General features: G+C 33.1%; 1 protein-coding gene across 1 annotated transcript in view; it reads left to right on the top strand.

Annotated features, from left to right (window-relative positions):
- CSMD1 (CUB and Sushi multiple domains 1) overlaps nt 1–21783 on the top strand; it is a gene marked incomplete at its 5' end in the record, with an annotated part of 865314 nt that overhangs the window by 833132 nt on the left and 10399 nt on the right. Inside the window, 11 exons of the mRNA XM_018088901.3 lie at nt 1540–1716; nt 2747–2926; nt 4189–4362; nt 5309–5482; nt 7876–7949; nt 10990–11101; nt 12026–12205; nt 13908–13952; nt 18203–18364; nt 19309–19421; nt 20162–20249. Of these exons, the coding sequence (XP_017944390.2) occupies nt 1540–1716; nt 2747–2926; nt 4189–4362; nt 5309–5482; nt 7876–7949; nt 10990–11101; nt 12026–12205; nt 13908–13952; nt 18203–18364; nt 19309–19421; nt 20162–20249 (1479 nt within the window). The remainder of the gene's footprint in view (nt 1–1539; nt 1717–2746; nt 2927–4188; nt 4363–5308; nt 5483–7875; nt 7950–10989; nt 11102–12025; nt 12206–13907; nt 13953–18202; nt 18365–19308; nt 19422–20161; nt 20250–21783) is intronic.

Below are 21783 nucleotides of genomic sequence, written 5' to 3'. Positions count from 1 at the left end.
GTTTGAAAAGTTATGTATCTAATTCATTGGAGTTGATGAATTCTGTAGTATCTGTTTTCTCCTAAACTAAATGATAAAATAAAAGATAGGACAAAATCTTTTTAACAAATTAATTTATTTTTTCACCTAGGCATTTTATCACAGTAGCCTCATTTAATAATTGTCCTTTTATTATATTCTTCAGCACAGACTAATCTTCTGTCAGTGCAGATATCATCATAACTGTACAAAAATGGCAGTGTGCACAGGATTAGTATTTGGTTCAGTATTTTCAGCGAAAATTGAAGTTTTGCAAAATCCTTTCTACTTCCCTTGCATGAAGACATTAAGTATAGCAGGACAGCAGAAGCCAGTGGCAATTATCAGCGTTTGAAATCCTGCTTTTTTTCTGCCCTTTCTTTTTACTGTATGCTTCAACCTTCAATTTTCAGAAAAAAAACCAAAAACAAAAACAAACCAAAGAAGAAAGCCCCTTTCTTTCTATAGTCCTTCAACTGTTTCCTGTTTAGTATAAGTAAGGATGAGATTAGGAGAATACCTTTTCATTCCTACAAGTTGCAACCTACTGAGTTTCTCTCTTCGCTATTTGACACTCTCATAAATAAAAAATGATTAAGTCTTGATTAAAACACAGGCATTTATGTATCATTCCAAACATAAATGATAGGATAATTTTTAATTAGTAAATAAGTTTTATTTTAATCGATCATAAAATATATAAGTATTATATTCTAACTATTAGATTATAACTGTTATACTCAGGGACATCCAGCTGGTGGACATGCAACAGGTCCAAGTCTTTCTTGTTCCGGGAGCCCAGAGCTGGACGTAGTACTCCAGGGGGGGTCTCACAAGAGCAGAGTTGTTAGGAATGTTGTTCAAAAATTTCAAAGCAAAAAACTAAATCCTTCTCATGACTGTCTGGTCGATTGGAAAAAAACCCATCACTAAGCATCCCCAAAACTCAATATGTAATCAAACTAACCAAGGTAAACTGTCAAATTTCAGATATATGAAGCTGAAACATAATTATTGCCTTAAAGTATAGCTACGATGCCAAAAAGATATGGAAGCCAATACAGAAAGCCTGTTCATTTCTTGATTTAAAAAACAGATGGACAAGAAGACCATAATTTACTATTTATGCATGTTTACAATTGAAAGAGGAGATACCAGAAGACAGGAAGAGAATACAAAAATGTTCCCAAAGGCAAAACAGAGGTACAGGTCTATCAGAAAGTCCTGAATCTTTATTCTCTCCAGTGACTGTATTGAGTGGAGTAGACCAAGCAGGGAAAACTATCTGAATCAGCAATTGAAAAAAAAAGCAATTGAAACAAATGCAAGTAAAGTGATAATATTAAGAAACAGAAATAATTCATTCAAGAATATACCTATTAAATATTTTCCTATTAAAACTTGCTATGCTTTTTTTAAAGATGAGCTATTAACCTAGTTGTTCTTGTTTGCTTTTTTTTCCCCAGTTAGTCACCTCTCAGTGAAATATTGATCTTTTTTTTTTTAATCTTTTCTTTGCAGCTGTATCTTGTGGGAACCCTGGCACCCCAGCCAATGGTATGATAATATACACTGATGGAATATTATTCTCCAGTTCAGTCATTTATGCCTGCTGGGAAGGTTATAAAACTTCAGGGCTAACTACTAGACATTGTACTGCTAATGGGACATGGACTGGCACTGCTCCAGACTGCACAGGTCAGAAAGAAACTTTCTCCTTCTAAAGTTTTAATGTAATAAGACATCCAGGCTTCCTACTGAAAGCTTTTGTTTTGATAGATAGTATAACACATTTTTCCACATGGGTCTGTCTTGTAATACATCAGTATTTTTATATATCTCAAGGTACATACCCTTTTAATACATGCTAAATGTTTCCAATATATCTTTTTAAGATGGCTACATAGGTAACTTTATTGTATTTGTTTACCTGATGAGTGTCAACATTGATAATATAACTATAATATAGTAAAATTCTTTAGAAGAATATTTTACTTAGGTGTTCCTCAATAGTTTCTGCTAGCTTTTTGTTTTCCTTTTTTATTCTTGTGGTTTATGAAGGTTCAGAGTATGAAGTTCTGGTAGTTCTGAATCAGATTTTGTGTAACTGGATACATTACTGTGACAGTTTTTATTGTAAGCCAAATGAGTCAGAGTTGATCAATCACCATCCTGCTAAGGACCAAGAATCATGGAGCAGCAAGACTGGGCTATTCCATCAGAGAAAGTGAGTGGAGACCAGAGGAATGCTACAAGGCAAGCAGGGCTAGTGGCCTCGCTGACAAAGCCAGACTCACAGTACATCAGCACAGTTATATACATAAAAAAGAAAAAAAAGAAGAAAAAGAAGAGGAATTTCATAACTCTGCTTGAATTGCATTGCACCACCATTAAGCATAATATGACAAAGATACCACTATGAAGGAAGAAAAAGTCCTGTCAAAACTATCAAAACTATCACTAACAGACTGCAGTAGCAGTAGAGCACACCAGCATGGGCTACTGATAAAGGAAAACAATATTTGGCCATGCTATTGAAATGCCAGAGAAAGATAGCTTTCGAGATAAAAATTAGAGATTAAGTTTTTATTTTTATGTGAAATATGTTGATCAGAATTGTTCTCGTTTTGTTCACTAAAAAAAGACTTTAGCTATACATGGTTCAATGTACGCATGGTTCGACATTTATTAAAAAAAAAAAAATCCCTTTTTTTGTTTTCCTCACTAGTGATCAACTGTGGAGATCCAGGTGCATTAGCAAATGGCATTCAGTTTGGAAATGATTTCACCTTTAATAAGACAGTCAGCTATCAGTGCAATCCAGGATACTTGATGGAGCCTCCAAGTTCATCTACCATGCGTTGTGTAAAAGACAGCACTTGGAACCAGAGTAAACCGGTTTGCAAAGGTGAACTTTTGAATTTACATAGTTTACAAATGTTGTTTTGACACTATAGGTGAAACTCACTAATGAGTGTCTTTATTTATGAAAAAAAATTCTCAAATGTTCTCTGGGACATTACTGTTCAAATACAATTAAAATATTTAGACAAGTATTTGCGTAGAATTTGTATTTATTTTGCACATATACTGTGGTATAATATCAGTCAAAATAGTGACATTAATGACTACAGTAGAAACAAATCAATGTGCAATGAAGATTGTCAGAGCACTCAATTTAAAAAGGAGTGAATGAAGAACCCATTTTCCTTTTTGTGCCCTTTTATCTTGGATCAGGTGGACAAAATTCTGCAAACCAAACTTGCTGTAAAACATTCCCTTGTTGCAAGTAGTGTAGTCATCCTAAACAGCCAAAAATATGCTTCCCACTTAGCTAATTACAAGTGCTAACAGGAAGGTCATAGTGAGGATGAGGCTGAAAGGCAAATAAGGCAGCCTGGTGAAAATTGTTAGCACTACTACAGCAGCCCAGGGAGTAAATTTAACAGCCTAGGGCATCTTCTGCTTATAAAAGACCTAGACTGCCAACTCACTTTCCAGTACTTCAATGTAATGTTTAAGTCTAACCTACTAATTAAATTTTGGCATATGTATTCAACTGACTGCATTTTCTGTTGTAAAAATCACTGGCTGAGTGATTTTATGGTTGTGCTCTTTGTTAAAAGAAATTATATGAAAATGTAAACCTAGTCATTCCAGATTTCATCATTTTAGGTACTCTTATCAGAAGATGGAAAACAGATAATTTCTAAGGCTCTTAGCCACTAATTACCAATAAAGTTAATTACCATTGTGTGCTGAAAGCCTTAGGAAATGAGCAGGTGAATGAACAAAATCATATTAAATAGTGCTGCAAAATTAATTTAAAAGAAAATGTAAACATTTAGAATTTTACCTAGCTCAGTAACCTGTTGCCAAAAATAATCAGTAATGGGTATGTAGGGAAAAAATTTATAACTACATAAGCTATGTACTCTTTTGGCTTCTAGCAACCTACCACTAAGAGACTTCCTAGACCCAATGGCTGTATATTTGTATTTAAATTGGTTTTCTGTCTATTGCAGGCTGCTTTGTCAACACAGGTATACTTTGTTGGAACAGAATAGCCTGAAATATCTTTTTCAGTTTCAAAAGTATGAGTATGTATTATATTGTGTTTTCCTAAATCCTGTAAAATCTTAAAATTATAAATTTTATTTTCTGACACAGCTATTACTTGTGGCCCCCCTCCAACAGTGCTCTATGGGAAAGTGGAAGGATCTGATTATCGCTGGGGTGCCAGTGTGAGTTACAGCTGTGCAGAAGGCTATCAGCTGTCTAACACAGCTATTCTCTCCTGTGAAGGGCGAGGAATTTGGCGGGGAGACATCCCACAATGTTTGCGTAAGTTTTCAGGGTACACTTGTGTTGGGCTTCACCAAAGCTACAATCAGTTGTCTTGTGCTACAGTCACAGAATCACAGTTTAAAAAGGACTCAGATACATCAGGTAATACATGAATTACTGCAGGATTCTCCCTCCTTCTACCAAAAAGCTTACCTTTGAAATTCAGTGGCTGTACCTATTTAAGGTCACGGTCTTCTTCCTTTCCCTGAAAGTCACCTCCATCTCTTTTTACCTAATTGGAACCATCACCACTTGCCTTATCGATAATCCTTTCAGATATTTTGAATTTGACTTGTGGTGAGCATGATCGAAATATTCCCTTACATTTTTCCTCTTTTTTCTTCCTTGTTTCCATTTCCTTTGACAGATGAAAACAAAGATGCTAACCCTTAAGCTCCCTGCTAAGCCTTGCACTCCTTTCTAAACAATTTTTTCTTTCTGAAGGCGAGTACATACCCTCATATCTTGCTTGTATTTGTTTTTCAGCATCTTCCAAATCTGTCAATTCATCTTCTTCAGTGCTTGAAATCTTGTCAGGACTTTGATAAACAATTTTTATTTTATGTAACTAGGGCAAAAATTTCCAGCCTACTAGTCTGAGGGTGACTGATGTGAAAACTGGTTATATTTTGAAGCATTGCAATATAGCATTGTCTACTTTGGGAGTATTTTGTCATCCAAATCTAATCAGCATTTAAGTGTCTCAATTAAGAGGTCTATTTTTCTGAGTTAAGTTTTATGCTTACAATACCTATAACACTGACAATTAATTTTAAATTGCTGTCAAGAATTTATCAGAGCTACAATCCTACACAGATAAATGAACATAGCATTTACACTCATATTAAGGATACTTGACTTGCACATAAAACAATGTAGAATACTTCACTTAAAGTATGTGCAGTTTTTAATAACTCTTTTTCTTTCTTTCCTTTTTTATTAGCTGTGTTTTGTGGTGACCCTGGTACTCCTGCAGAAGGACGCCTCAATGGAAAAAGTTTCACCTACAGATCTGAAGTTAGCTTTCAGTGCAGACCCCCTTTTATTTTGATAGGCTCTTCAAGAAGATTCTGTCAAGCAGATGGTACTTGGAGTGGAATTCAGCCAACATGCATTGGTAATAACTACCACTACTTATGCTGTTTCTACTGAGAATATTCCCGATAAACTACTACATGATCATAAATCTAGCAATGAGCTATCCAAATATAGAAAAAAATCTGTGTAGTATAAAAAGAACTAGTAAATAAGGTTATATTTTGAGTATAAAAATTTTAGGATAAACACAATCACATATGAAGCAATTTGTAAATTCACATAATTGCTTGTCTGCTGGAAATGCAGAATGTCAATATGTGCAAATGCATAAATTTGTTCTGTCTATTTTTAGAATCTCTTAGATATGCAGAAGACTATGGCAGGTTAAAGACCAGATTTTGTCACTGAGAGTTCAAGGCATTTTTCAGAATCAATCTTAAATAAAAAAGAATTTTGGACTTGGTGAGAGTGGCTTGTACATCTCTGATCTTTTGAAATTCTGATCAACACCCAAATACTCTGTTTCTCATTGACTGATGTGCAACTGGTATGCTTTTAGCATGTTACATAATAAGACTGAGAGAAATGCAGGACACCTTTAACTCCCACTGACATCAGAATTTAATCCAACTTGGGGTCACTTGCTAGAGAAAATTATTTTGGTGTTATAATAAAAAAATCACGTTGATATTTCTAAACAATCACATTCAGATGTAGATTGTATCCCATTTATGTACTTTGTTGCAGCTAAGATACTAGCTATGTAAAAGAGCTGGGGTGGGCACTCTGGGAAAAGGCGGTAAGTATGGTTATTGAAAGCAGTCTATATTTTTAAATGAAGATATTAACAGTCAACAGAATTATGTTATATGAATTCAAAACTTCTGCTGTCCTTAGTTTTTGTAAACTGGGCAATGATCTTACACATATGTTTTTTAACAGAGGCGAGAAGTTTTCCAAAAGCTAAATTTCAGGTCTACTGAAAAGAATCAAATTTGAAAATGTCCTAACGACATTTCTGTTTATACTTAATATACCACAATATAGAAGCATATGGAAAGAACTGCATCAAAGATATAAGTTTTTATTTTACATCATAGTTTTTATGTTATTGTAAAAGGAAAATATTATTTAATCTAAAATATTTACAGTTTTAATTTCTAAGCAATTTGAAAGTTAAGAACAGTGAACAATACCTAGAATGACACCTAAGAGTACCATTTGGTGCAAGCTTTTCTATTTCTGGATATCGATAATTTCCTTAAAATACTTTGAGAAGTCCTCCTTTTTATCATCACTCTTTCTTCAGATGAGACGTATCTTAAAAAGTCAATTCAGCTTCATGTGTCTGTTATTAGCAATAGCATTTCAGCTGTGGATAATTTGTAAAAAGTTCTTGAGCTGTTCAAGTAGCTCAAGGTCAGGAGCATGTTTGCTTTTTAGTCTTGCACGTTAGGTTAACATCCACCTAACTTTTGAAGCCCTTGGTAAATATGAGTCCAGTTGAATTTTTGTGCTCTACTGATGGTCAATATTGAAAATGGTTGTTGGCAAAGAGTGGAATGATATATCACATTATTGGAAGTGAAAAGTTCAATTTTCCCACTAGAGAATACTAAAACTTGTTACAGATGAAATAGGGTCCCAAGCTGTGTTCTTCATAATTCAGTGACAGCACCAAAGCAGACTCGGTTGCCAAGAGATAGTCACATACTACAAAACGATCCACTGGATCAAGTTCTGTGCTGTCTAACTTTTGGATGTGGTTGGGCAGCCCCAAAGCCACCATCAGAAAAATCATTTCAGGCTTCTTTAAATTGCACTTATGAAACCAAACAAATATAACAATTAGTTATATTCTGTTGGCATGTGCTTTTTTTATGAAAGCAATGTATCTCAGCAACAAATGAGATAGTACTCTGTTTTCTTGTTGGCATAGGAAAAAAATATATATAAAAAATATTTTACTTACTATAAGAAAGCAGACTGATTATGGGTTTTATTTGGGTTTTTTTGGGGGGGGAGTGTTATTGATTTTTTTTGTTCAGTTTTGGGTGGTTTTTTTAGAAAGCCAACTTAGTCATTAGGCTGTTCATTTGAAATGAATAGAAGCTAAAGATTTTCTTATATATTCCCACTGCATTGTGAATAGTGAAACATACTGTGGATTCAAAGAGGTTTAAAAGAACAAGATTACTAAAAAAATAATCCTAACTCTAAAGTCTGCACTGCCAGAAATACCTGCAAAAATTATTTTAAAATAATGACAATGTACTGAAGCAAATTACTGTGATATATCTTGGAAATTTAGTTGGAAATACTAATGTAATATATAGAAAGGCACACATTCCATTAAAAATTGAATTGTTATCATCACTAGACATTGATGAAATTATTTAATTTTTGCAAACAGTTTTTGAGTATTCTTTCCATACCATAATAATATGTACTTTGTTTCACATTTTGCATTAGATCCCGCTCACAATACATGTACAGACCCTGGTACTCCACATTTTGGAATACAGAATAGTTCCAGAGGTTATGAGGTAATTTTCTTAATTATTATTTATTAGCTTTCTAAAATGAATATGCTTTTAATAATTACAAATATATTACATTTCATAAGAAAAATTATCTGTAGGTTTAAATGTCTAATGCAAACCCTATGAAATTTCCACTCCCTTTTTAATAAAAACTCATGCTCCAAGGCTTTTTTACAAACATCCAGCTTAAAGAAAGAACTTCTAACCCTGCAATATATCATTTGTTCAGTCCTTTACAAGACTTCAGTAGGGAGGGTTATTTATAAATTGTCTACTTAATATGATATGGCATGATATAATTACTTTGGTTTATGATCATAACTCTTTCCTACATTGATGAATAGTTGGTAAATACCTAACAGCCAAAGACCTGTGTGATCCAAAGGCCATGTAGTCCTTGACAAAAAAGTCAGCATGTGGCTTTACTAAATTAGCAATTCATGTTATGTTTTATTCAGTCAGAGAAGATAAAATTATTCCGTGTTGTGTCCAGGTTCTCTATGATGAATGTCCTTTCTATAATTTCCAAATTTCTCACAGGTTATTAGTTTAACAAGTGGTAGGCAGAAAAGTGATTGAGGAAATAAATGTAGATGCAACAACGACAGTCATTATATAGATTGATAAGCTCCATGGGATAGATTTTTCAGATACAAATATGTGTGATTGGAATCTAAAATATGTTCTGTTTGGGTTTCCTGCTTATTTCTGAACCTAGGGCAGCGTGCCACATTGCAATCAAGCTACTAGAACTGTTTTTCAAAAAGTCCTTTCTGTAGGTTCCTTTGATTATTGGTACCCTCTCTCTCTGGCAATTTTGCTGGTTTTCATTGTAATGGCTGTCATCTCTTCACTTTGTACTCCTGCCTGGCTCACAGATACCAAAGCACTGCTCCCCGAGCCACATCTTGTGGCCTCACCCCTAAGGTGGTTCTGCTTCTTGCAATAGGTGCAGTTGCCTTTCTGTTGTCTCATCTTGACCCTCTCTTTGTCCCCATCTTCACTTCAAATACAACTTTAATCTTTGCCCCTAACTTGGTCAGGGGTTGTTTTCTTATTTCTCCTCCTTTTGTCTGCCTCACAAATGGTCTTTAATAACAGAATTGTACTCACCCATTCACTGTTCTACTGTCTGTTGAACAAGAAGGCTGATTTTCTCTTCTCATTGACCTCCAGAGGCCATAGTAAATCTTTGTCTATTCTATATTAAATCTTTCTCAATATGTGCTTTCACTCTCAGAACACTATCTGGTGCAACAACACGTAGACTTCTCTCTAGTTACTAGTGAACTAGATTGTTCTGTGGTTTTTTCATATGTGATTAGTGGGCTTCCTGTTTGTATGACTTAACCAGGTTTCTAAAAAACAGCTTTTAACAGTTTTTAATCATTGTAGAATAGTGTGATGACAGCCAGCAGACCTTTGAAGGGTTTTCCCCTACCTACCAGCATCCTATCTTGCCTCATTCATTCTGTGCCTTTTGTGCTTCACTGAGCTGTGAAAGTTACAAATGGCCCAACGTTTTTCATCCAAGTACTATACAAAGAGTGTATTGCTTTTGTTTTAATATTTACAAGTAAAATGAAAAAGCAATATAAGTCTGTAACTACCTTGAACTTATACATTATTTTTTGCTTGGTCTTTTGGAGCAATGGGAAAAATTTGCATATCATTCTTACTGACAGATGCCAGAATAGTCAATTTCGCAAGGAAGATGACTTTGAGTCAAGACTAGTCACAGAGTGTTCTAGTCCCCACTGCAGACATGCTGTGTGTCCTTGGCAAGATAGAGATTAATATGTTTAAAAATAGTTAGAAAGACAAGTCTACAAAGTAAGTAATTTGACCTTTAAAAATACCAGTGATTTTCTCAAGGTACTTCAGGAAGAAATGGTGTTACACTTGCTAAACATCTATCATGGTAATCAGGTTTTATGTAACTGAGTGTATGGTTAGCAGTTAGCCACTTTTGAAGATGCTCCTTTTTAATTTCCATTAAAGTCCTGCTATGATATTTGCAGCACAGACCTACCTGCATATCTATAATTGCAAGTTGTTTTACTAATATGCATCAATCCCTACTCATTTGCAACTTATACAATTTTTCCGTGTGACGTTTCTTTATTACCGAGTCATATAACTTCCAATAATGCCAGTTTTGTTCCTTTTAAAAATGTATTTATTATTTCTTGCCAAGATGTTTGATTTAAAACAAAAGTAATGTTTTACTGATCAGCCTCCCCCCCCTTAAATAACTTGGCCTGGAGTTACATTTGAGCTACTTTTGTCAATACCATCAATAAATCCATTTTACTGAAATCTTCATATAATCTCTCTCACATCTGTTATGAAAATTCTTTATCACATGCAGTTTTGCATCTAGTTTTCACATATTTCTATTCTTAGTGGAAATCCAAAGAGCATTTTCTCGGTTACTTTACCTTTTCTTCTGAGAAAGGTCGTTTCACTGTTGATCATAGGAAGGCTTTCTGTAACATCATTCTGCTAGTTGAACATCTCAGATGAAACTTAGTCTACAGTAACCAATGCAGTGTAAGAAGTCATGGCCTGGAGTTTTCTCTAGTGCATTTATTTGTAGATGAAACAGTTCTTCGTAGTTTTTTCTTTTTCCTTGACTAATCCATGTTTAGTCAAGTCACACAATGAAAAGCCTTTGAAAAAGACTTTATGGTGAAGTTCTACTGAAATATGTGCAGTGATGTACAGAGAAGAGAGGCTTCTCAGGCATTCAGTTTGCTTCTGTCACACTGACAAACTTAGTGGCAGAAATGTACGTGTCATTTTCTTCCATGTGAACAGCCTTGTCAGTGTTTTTCCACATATTGCTTTCAAATAAGGTTACAAAAGATCAGTTGCTCAAACTTGTCATCACATTAAAAAGAAAAATTTAAGCTCTAGAAACTGTGAAAAGCAGACATTTTTATTTTTGAAAAAAATCTCTATATTAATTTACCACTGTCTTGAGATGTGGTATCTCTGTGATGGATCTCTCTTCTATCTAACATTCTGGTTTGATCCTTAGGTTGGGAGCACAGTTTATTTCAGATGCAGAAAAGGTTATCACATTCAGGGATCTACTACACGTTCTTGTCTTGCTAACTTAACCTGGAGTGGCATACAGTCTGAATGCATTCGTAAGTCCAGTTTCTATTCTAATGACTTAAAACACTGCAATTTTAGAACAGTTACAAAGTGAAATGAGGAAATTCATAGTAAATTATATGGTTTTATTCAGAAAGAGTCTGTCCTCATTAACCTACTACATTAGCTACTTTAATTTAATCTAGGATATTTTGTGTGCATGTATTGGATTAAAAAAGAACAGAACGTGACCTAAAATATGCATGGGTGTATTTTGTTGGCTAGTATTTTGTGAATCATAAACTAAAACCCAACAAAACCAATTTTTTCCCAAACTATACAGGGTTATGCAAATTATTAGTATATTTATAGCTCCGTATGAGTTGGAGGACATCAAATAACTATTGTGGTAAATGACACTGACCTAAGCTAAAAGTAGTTCATTAGAATGACCTTAGATTCTTATCCTATTTCAAATTATCCTTGGGTTGTTATAAATGAACACCATGTGGCACAGAGATATAAGCATACTGAGCAACCATATCTGTTATAATCATTTTACTATGACAAAACCTTCTTTCAACAGAAATCTATAGCACAGTAATCACTCTAATTTTCTGAACACAGAGTGGAAGTTATGCTTGAAGCTGTGACAGTACAATAATTCACCAATTATTGCACCATGTACAATGGCATGTGCTTCTCTTCATTTTAACTCTTTCTTGATTGCTACTGTGATTTAATTTTGGTTTATTCTTTAAAAATATGTGATAGTATCATTTCCATCTTCCCACAATAATAAAACTATACACTTTGAGTGTTACTTTTACAAATAATAGCTAGACATTGTTAAAAGCTATACAGAGTTTACATAATCAAAGGGAATAAGCGGGCATGCATTTATTTCAAATTGCTTACTCTAATCCTATGAAAACTGCTTACCACCACTTTTTCTAACTCTAAAAATCCCTTTGCAGCTCATGCTTGCAGGCAGCCAGAAACACCGGCACATGTAGATGTGAAAGCAATAGATCTTCCTACTTTAGGGTATACTTTGGTGTACACCTGTCAGCCAGGATTTTTTCTTGCTGGTGGATCAGAGCATCGGACATGTAAACCAGATATGAAATGGACAGGAAAATCACCTATTTGTAAAAGTAAGTCATTACTCAAGTGATTTGTTGGGTCCTACTTGGCTGGAATTAATTTTCCCTGGCATTTTTATTTTATATAGTAGGATTAATTTTTTCCGCTTACTATTTAAAGACACGCATGACACAACAGCTTTTACGTTATGGAAGAAACAGTGAAGAAATCAAAAAGTGAGCATAATATCTAGAACTCATGGAGGAAGACAAGGGGATATATGTGTGTAAATGCACAGGCACACATATATGTTTTTACTCCTAACGAGCAAACAAAACCTAAATAATATAAAGTATTATTCTTAACTGCATTTATCTTTATTTCACAGTTTTAAATAGCATTTCAATGTATTCAGTGTTTAATGTATAATTTTCTATAAGGAATGAAAAAAGTTATTTAATATCTTAGCTTTTAGATTCATGCAGGTGTGATTTTCGTCTAAGGAAATCTTCTAAAATAAAAAAGAACAATAAAATAAAAAAAATTATCTTTGCACTAGATTCTTCTTTTATTTATATCAGTGTAATTTTCATTAATGTAACTTTGCTAGAGTAGATCTAAGTATATAGTTATTAAGTCTAAATTTGCTCTTCACATGAGAATAAACATGGCTATAAGTTCTCAATTCAGAAAAATAAAATAAAATAAATCTATATTTAGAATATGAATAAAGGAAAAATAGTCAGATGCCATGGGAAAGTTGTTTGCAATATGATTTTTAATTCTAATATATCAAAGTATGATGAATGGTTTTGATGTTTGAGCAATATTTAATTTTCCTTAATGTAAGGGTAGAGTTCTTTGATTCAGCATTGTTGTATGATCTACACATCAGAATTTATTTTCTTATTCTATATCCCCAAAGGATGAGTTTTCATGGTACTGTATAAGTAATAATTTGAGATAAATGACCTTTTATGGGTTTTTTGGGGGGGGTGTTTTATTTATTGAAGATACAATACATAAAAGGTTTCTAAAAAAAGGATTTTCTTGTTTTATTGGCTTACAGTTTTTAGGTATAGTTCTCATGGAATGTCCCGCACATTTGTGCTTTCTTAGCACTTGATCGGTCTAATTAGTGAATTTTGGCTCCTAAAGGAAAAAAAAACAACAACATGTAAGACTAGACCATCCAATGGGACATTATCCTTTCTAAAGTGGCAAATGATATGAGTCCAGAACTTGATCTGGGGTCAACGGACATAACTTTCCTGAGTGTACACAAATATAGCAAATTACACCAGTTTCCCATGACATCTGATCCTGTTATCTTAATCAAGTTACCTAGCCTTTGCTGGTTTGTGTTATAAATGCATCAATCTTACTTAATACAATTTTTACTATTATAATATACTATTATTTATAATTAAAGATAGTATTTTCCCCTCCATAAGGCTCTCTTTTATAGCACTGGGACTGATATAAAAATTTTGGGCCTAAGTGTGCGAAATAATAGGCTAGCCAGACAATTTTGCACCGTAAAATTTTTGTTTACCTAAATTATTTTCTGATAGTTTTGTGCAAGTATGTGTATAGTTTAAACATGAAAAGTATTCAAGACCAGTTACTTCTGTTTTAAATATGGCTCTATTGGATTAGAGATGATTGCATCCATCAGGCATTGTTTTACCATTTTATTAAATAAAAAAAAAAAAAAGAAAAAACCCACACAAATATGTTCATGAAAATGATAATTTGTTTTTTTACTTGTAGGTAAAGGAGTGAGAGAAGTTAATGAAACAATAACTAAAACTCCAGGTTTGTATACAAGAAGAGCTTTAGATCTAAATAAATTAAATTGATTTACACCCTAGCTTGTTATGGATAATAAAATTATTTCCAATATTTAAGTATTTGTTAATCATTTTCAAGGAATGTTAATGTTGAGGTCTTTCATAATAACAGATGCCATGTAAAACCTATTCTATTAAATTCTTTCACAAGCAATTTTTTTAAATTTCTATAGTTCCAATTTTGTAAATTGTATAAAATCTCTTGTCAAGCAAAAAAAAAAGGAACATTTACATACAAAACTCAGATTTAATAGTTTTATATCAGAAAGATTGCTATAATGGAGAGCCTTATAATGAGTGAGGAATTCAGTTCAGTCAAAGTTCTGCACTTTACATTGCAAATGTTGGAAAAAATACATAAAAAAAAAACACCCCAAAAAACCTGTCAGAAATTTTGATGGCCTTCATGTCATGAAAATTTTCCATGTACTCCAAGATAGGTTTTCTGAAATTTTGTAGACACCAGGTAGATGTCAAGGCAGGCAAATATTACTTCTGCTTTCCTATGCCACCTTGTGAACATGTGTGCAGTTAACCTATTCCTCCTGCCAGTGACAAAATAGAAAAATACATCTGAGAAATCCTTAATGCAAGTCCTTTTAGATTCAATGTTTTTCAGAAAATGAAAGGCCTAATTTTTTTATTAAGTTATTTAAAAATGAGCAGAGTTATCACCAAATAAATGAGCTTGCAATTCTATATTTTGAATTTTAGCAAAGCTGCAGGGAAAATAAGATTAATGGTTCATGCTTGTGGCATTTCACAGAAGGACTGTAGAGTAGATGGGATGAAAAGGTATTTCTGCTAATAATTAACCTTCCTGGTGAGTTTGTTAGTGAGAGTGTCAGGTGAAACTGTAAATGAGTTCCTCTGAAATGCTTTACTTCTGCAGACTCACAATAAAGCAGAATGTAATGTGCATTCATTATAATTAATATACAGTCTTCATTTATTGGGGGATTCACCTCACCAAACACCTAAGGTATGCATTATTCTGCTACCACACAGATTTTGAAGTTTCAATGCCAAATTAAAATGCAGACCTAGTCTCCAAATATATCCACTATGCAGAGTATCAGTATCAATTCATACTGTATCATGTCCCTTATAACTAGTTCTGATAAGTAAGTACTATTTGAAAAGTATTTTTTTAAAAAATTAAATGTTTTGATTGCAAATGCCAATAATACTAGGGAAAAAAAGGAAACTATAACATATGACAATACTTAACAATGAAAGGTTGTAAGCTTTCAAAAAAGAAGTCTGCACTAATATTTTGTCTTTTAAAATTGTAAATTCTCTTTAGGATAGAACACTGTGTATTTTGAAGCACTTTCTTTACTGTGTTATCTTGACTTTTAGTACAATTTGATTTGCTGCTAACTATTTTGAACAGAATTAAGCTAATATTGTTAAACTAGAGTTTTTGTAACAGAATAGATTAATGTTCTGATTTATCACTTTTAGATATCTGAATACAAGTTATATTTGTTATTGATTATTAAATTTCTTTTCTTCCTGGAGTTAATGCCTTCATAAACAATAGTAAATATTTTTACCTGATTGAGTATAGGTCACAACTAAAGAATCCTTACAATACACATTTGAAGTTTAAGAACTGAATTACTCTGGTTTTCCATGGTTCTCACTGCTTTGTATAGTCTTCCCAAAGATGTTTAGGAAGCTGTTTTAATAAGTAGCCATGGATTTTCCAAATTATCTTGTTCTTAGAAGAATCTGCAGTCCGTGCAGTATTGGAATAATAATACCCAGTTCATTTTTCTCATTCTGCTTTTGGTGGGAAAGGCAGGGGCATTGTAAGGGTTCAGCACAATCAACTCAGAGCCACTCCAAATCCTCAGCAGCATCCCCAGGGACTGCAGCACTTGCATTTTAATGTTTTACAAAAACATGACTGGGGAAGCAGAAATACAATTTTTTCCCCTACTAATTCTGTCCATCTGCAGCAAGTGCAAATTCTGTAAATACTGAGTCAATAGTACTATTTTGTAAAGCTTAACAGATATTATTGACAGAGTAGTTAGATAAACTACAGAACGAAGATGTTGAATGTGGTGAAAGAAGTATATTCCTTTATAAAAGCCTTAAATAGTATCTCTCAGGTTCATACTAGTAATACTGGATGTTTACTTCCATAAGAATTTCATGAGACAGAAAATTTTAATTAAAAACATAGACAAATAAAAAATAATTTTAATTTTTTTTAGTACCAGGTTTCAAATTTATGCTATGTCACCATTTTAGCAAAACAATGGGAAATACATAGAAAATAGAGTCTGAACCCTTTATAGAATTCATATATATGCAGAAATTGTATGAATTCTAAGGACTGTGAGATACCAATAGAAATGTAATCTTTCAGATTTATAGTAGTAAGTTGAGGTTACATAGTGTAAAGCCCAAGTCCTGCACTGAGTTTTACTTTGGAAACTGAACACTTAAAATTCTTCAAAGCTGTTATACTCAAAGCCATATAGTAGATCTCTGCTCACTTGGAATCCAGTGGTGGTACCAATGACCTAGAGAGGTTTTCAAATCGTGCCACATTGAGCTTGAACACTTGCATTGTGACTTTTGCACAGTTTAAAGGCACTTAAAAAGTTATTTATTTAGTCAGCAGCTAGTCATCAATCAGATTTTCAGATGTATTGCCTGTCAGGTATTATTGCCCTGGCTTTCTGTTTGATTCATTTTTGCAATAAGTGATAGAATAGAGGAGGAAATATCCATAGAACTTATTCAAAATGGATACATCAGATACCTGTACTGATAAATTTCCTTCAATATAGACGGCTACCTTTGCATGTGCTCAGAGTTTGATAAAATGCAAAAAAAAAAAAATCCAATTATTTAATTTAAGATTTTAATTAGCAGAGTGTGAAACACTTCTAATGTCAGTCTAGCTATTTTGCAAGTGTCATTTGTAGTGGTCATGGATAGTAAGGGTGAATTTTAACAGTTGCTAGGGCTGTTATTTTGTCAAGATATTGTGATTGATTAAAGTATTCTTTTAATGAAGTTTTAGTTTGATTCTTAAAGTTTTACTTCTAAATAGTAATGCTAGAAAAACTTATAACTAAGTGGAAAAATCTCTGTTGTCACATATCAGAAGCTACCAGGGAACACTGGGTGCTGTCTGGCCAGGAAGAGGGTTGGTCTCTTTCAACCAGCTTTACTGGTTTTTAACTTAATTGTCACGTCTGAAGGAAGTCTTTCCCAAATTTTATAACAGAAAAGCATATAGGAGAAATATAACAAAGTGTAGGGGAGAAATTAATGTTCAAGACATGTAGCACCTTGTAAATACTTCTGATGTAAAATCTCCTCCTAAGAATTTTTTTCTGTGTTTTTAATTAATGTTAATATTACAGATACTGTTGAGTGAAAGATATTTTCTACTTTGTAGGTGATTTAAACACATATTAAAAATATTTAAAATACAACATTTAACACCTAAATAATTTATTTTTCCTGTGTAGAGGAAAGATACAAATAACATCAAATAAATTACCCAAATACATATACTTTTTCCAATAATTCATTCTTCATTTTATAGGATTTTCAGATAATTCAAACTGCAGTTGCTAAGAAACACATCTTTATTTTAAATATAAAAAAAGTTCCTTTCTCTGACAACTTCACTGTTCATAGGTGCAGTAATACTGTATGGAGAAAAGCTGTGATGTCTAAAAATGACTGATAAAACTGTACTTGAAATTCAGTTAATTCAGTTGAATATTCAGTTGATATTCAGTTGAAAATCACACACAGTACTGCTTTGATAGATTCATGAAACAAAAGGGATGTCCTAAGAGGGTGTTTCCTTCCAGGAATCCTTGACTTCAGAATATTATTCCCCTTTTTCTCATCATACCTTAGGGCTACAGGGCTTTAGGGGAAGAGTCCATTATTTTCTGTAGTCTTGAGGATATTCACTGAATCACACAAGCTATGAAGTGTGAGGTTATTTAAGAACATATACTGTGATGGAAAGGTGTAGTATATTAAAGGCAATTCTGTGGAAAAGTCATTAGATATATTGTCTTTATTGTAGTAAAACTTTTACTATAAGACCTTCTTATAATAGTGGATTGATTCTGTAACAGAAAAAATGAAGAACATAAGTATGGCTGGAAAGATGGTTACTTTGTTGTAGTTTACTTCTTTCTTTGTTTCTCTTTTTCACTTATTTAGTTCCCTCAGATGTGTTTTTTATAAATTCACTGTGGAAAGGGTTTTATGAATATTTAGGAAAAAGACAGCCTGCTACTCTCACTGTTGATTGGTTCAACACCACAAGCAGCAAAGTGAATGCCACATTCATTGAGGCATCCAACATACAACTCAAACTATCAGGTAGGTTTAGAATTTGGTGTTAAACAAGCTGTTCTTTTAATTTATTTTTTTTAATATGTTCAGTTTCTATGTATTTTCATCCAAATGAAAAACAAAACAAAAACTTTATGTTTGCGCTAAAAATCTTTTTCTGTCTGTTTTGCAAAAGGAAAGGTCCTAACATAATGGTCTGCACAGATTTCAGTCAATTTATGTTCAGTCACCCATCTATTTTTCCTGTTATATTTCAAATAGTGTATATAGGCATTTTAATAACTGTTCCATTGAAAAGCTCAATTAATCAATAGTGATTAATATTTAAAACAATATGGTCTTAATAATGGCATAGCATAAAATAGGTATGGAAAACTAAATAACTTTGTAAATTATGCATACATTTTAATCAATATCATGCATTCCCTTCTGCAAATCTGACCGTAAAGTTCAGATTAAGCCTCTCATCACAGGTATATTGAAATGAGCATTATCAGCTATCACTATCTGTTAAGGCTGAGAGTTCAGATAGAGTTTCCACAGTTGGCTGCCAAAAATGAAATTTTCTTTTACTGCAGTATTGATATCTACTACAGCTTATACTGTTGTGATGTGAGTCAAATCCATTTTTTTACAGTTCAAGGAAATTCCAGGCATGGAATTATATCTGTATTCAGAATTATTGAAATACTGTATGAAAAGACAAGTATTCTTTTATGTATGGAATTAAACAGTATAAATCAATCTTTGAATCCTGTTATCAAATACGATGAGATGAAAGACAAGTTAAATAACATCCTGCTATTACAGCACCTTAAATCTTGGGGTTTTCCATTCTATAAAATTCAATTATTACAGAATGTTTTCTACAAACTATTCTAGTTCTAAAGCACTTAGATTTTAAATGATATTTGAACAAAACGGTTGAAAATTTATTTCAAAAGCATGTCTTACCTCCTTTATATTAATAGGTGTTTACAAGAAGGAAGAAGCCCATTTGCTCTTGAAAGTTTTCCATATTAAAGGACCCAGTGACATTTTTGTAAGCAAGTTTGAAAACGACAACTGGGCTCTAGATGGTTATGTAAGTAGCCAGATTGCCAAGGATAAATCTTACTGAGTGTAAATTTTGAAGCAATTTCTGGTTACCTCTGTGACTCTACCTATTTTTTTGTATTACAAATGTGGAAAACAGCACTCTAGATGTCAGCGCAGAGATTGCATTACCTTTTTCCTTTAAAAATATGTATACAAACTTCTATCTGCCATTCTCCGAGTAGAATTTTTAGTTTATGAAAGGGAAGGTGGAGTGAATCAGCATATTTTGCCATGTTTTTGCCTTGTTTCCTTGGATGGGAGAGGGAATTTTACCTTTAGAAATATTGTCCTTTTTTGGTTTGGTAAATAATTCACTGCAATAAAATTACATCTAATCTTGAAGAAAAACAGTGCTGGTTTACTCTTTGCATTTCTCCTTTCTGCATCATGATGCTTTCTATGGAAAATAATTTAAAATCTGACAATTCAGCAGGCTTCTATATCTGTATACTAAATTATGTGTATGGCATTTGAGGAATTTTAAAACCCAGCAATATATGTCAGATATTTTAAAATCATTCCAGGTGTTATTTTGAAACTTTGTTTAATACTGTTGCAAATTTAAAATAATAAATATTGTATAAACATAGAGAATTCACTAATATTTTAAAGGCTAAAAGTGAAAATCTGGACTCCATATTATTCTAAGTCAGAAAGACAAATGGTTTAACATTGTTATTTATTTGTTTCAGAAATCCTTTTTTTCTGTTTCAAAAAAAAAACTAGGTATCCTCAGGGCTTGAAAGAGGTGTTTTTACTTATCAAGGTGATATACATGGAAAAGACTTCGGAAAATTTATGCTCCAAAGACAAGGTAAATGCTTTCATAGAGCTTTAATATGTATAATCTTTTTAGGTCTTGCAAGATCGAATTCAACAAATTACTCAACTATCTAGCTAAAGTAAGCACATTTATTTCATGTGACTACTATTATAAAAGACATAATGAAATATGCATATTTGAAATTTACAGTTCAAATCCTAATTTAACTCTGTTTAACATGTTACTATCATAGGTTTTCTAGCACAACAACCTCATGAGGACAGGATACTCTTAAAGAGAATGCCATTGCAAGTGTTTGCTTTTTTATGAATGTCTTTTTGAAAGTAACAGGGGTGTCATGGAATGCAAACACAATTCCTGCTCAAATGTATAAATCATTTAAGAAATTAAAGGGACAGAATCAACCCTAATTTTGATAGTGTCATTTGGATAGTGCTTGGTGGTGGTGGATGTTTTCAGAATGTACATGTATGTGGACAGAATTCTACTTTATTGTCAGTAATATGAAATGACTGTCTGAGGTATGTATTAGAGCTACAGTTCAAGTGCTCCAGCAGCTGGTGTAAAACTACTTATTTTCTTCATAAAACAATTTTTTTCATAAATAAAAAAATAGAAATAAATAAAAGAACTCATAAAAACTAAGAAAACATTTGCTCATTAAATATAAACTCATAAGATATTTTTGGCAAATACCAAATGTAGACATCTGCATTTCCTGATCCTGGAACTAGTACAGAGTGATCAGAATATGGTATATACACAGAGAAATACTGGTCTAGGAAGAGGAGACAGCCTAGCCAATATATCTATAGCAGCCTGTATGTACATTTTATAAACTGCCTTAGCTCCATTAGCTTCATTGCTGCTGTACCCAATGCCCTTTAGAGTTCTGTCGAATTTCCCTTGTATTTCTTTACTCTATTAACTACTGTAATAGCAGTTATGCTATGGATTTGCTCATCTTGGCCACCTATCAGATTGCTAGATATGTTTAGTCACAAGGCTAATAAGGAGCTGAAGTGTCCAAGTTACATGTGCATTCCTGGACTGAATGCCTCTCATCTTCAGCTTTGACATCTCAGCAGACATCTTGCTGAAAATGCAGATACCATCTCTTTTACAAGATTGCTAGGTAGACACTGATTTATAGAGATGAATTGCTTATTGTCTATTGAAGAATCCACAGCTAAAAGGAAACAGCACATTTCCATCCAATACAGGTCATAATATCTGTCAATACTCTCTCATATTCAAGGATAACTTGCTTTGGCTTTTAAATCTATTCTGTTCATGAATATTCTCATACATCCTCTGACTGAAGACTTAACATATTTCTGTTTTTTCAGGAAGTTAAATTATTTGCTGCCTTTACACTAAGCCAGAAATACACATAAACTGTGCATGCACTGGCGCATACATAAAGCAATATAAATTCTTCACCTGCACCATACTTCAAAGCGTTTACTGAGAACTACTTGCTTAAGTGTGAAAGACCAATCTGTTTGATGAAGAGTTCTCTATAATACAGTGCTAGGAGAAACACTGGTCTCAGTAGATATGC

This window comes from Manacus vitellinus, unplaced genomic scaffold (genome assembly GCF_001715985.3).
Source record: "Manacus vitellinus isolate BGI_N305 unplaced genomic scaffold, ASM171598v3 scaffold_11_pilon, whole genome shotgun sequence".
Lineage (NCBI taxonomy): Eukaryota > Metazoa > Chordata > Aves > Passeriformes > Pipridae > Manacus > Manacus vitellinus.
This window is presented reverse-complemented; position numbering and strand designations above follow the sequence as displayed.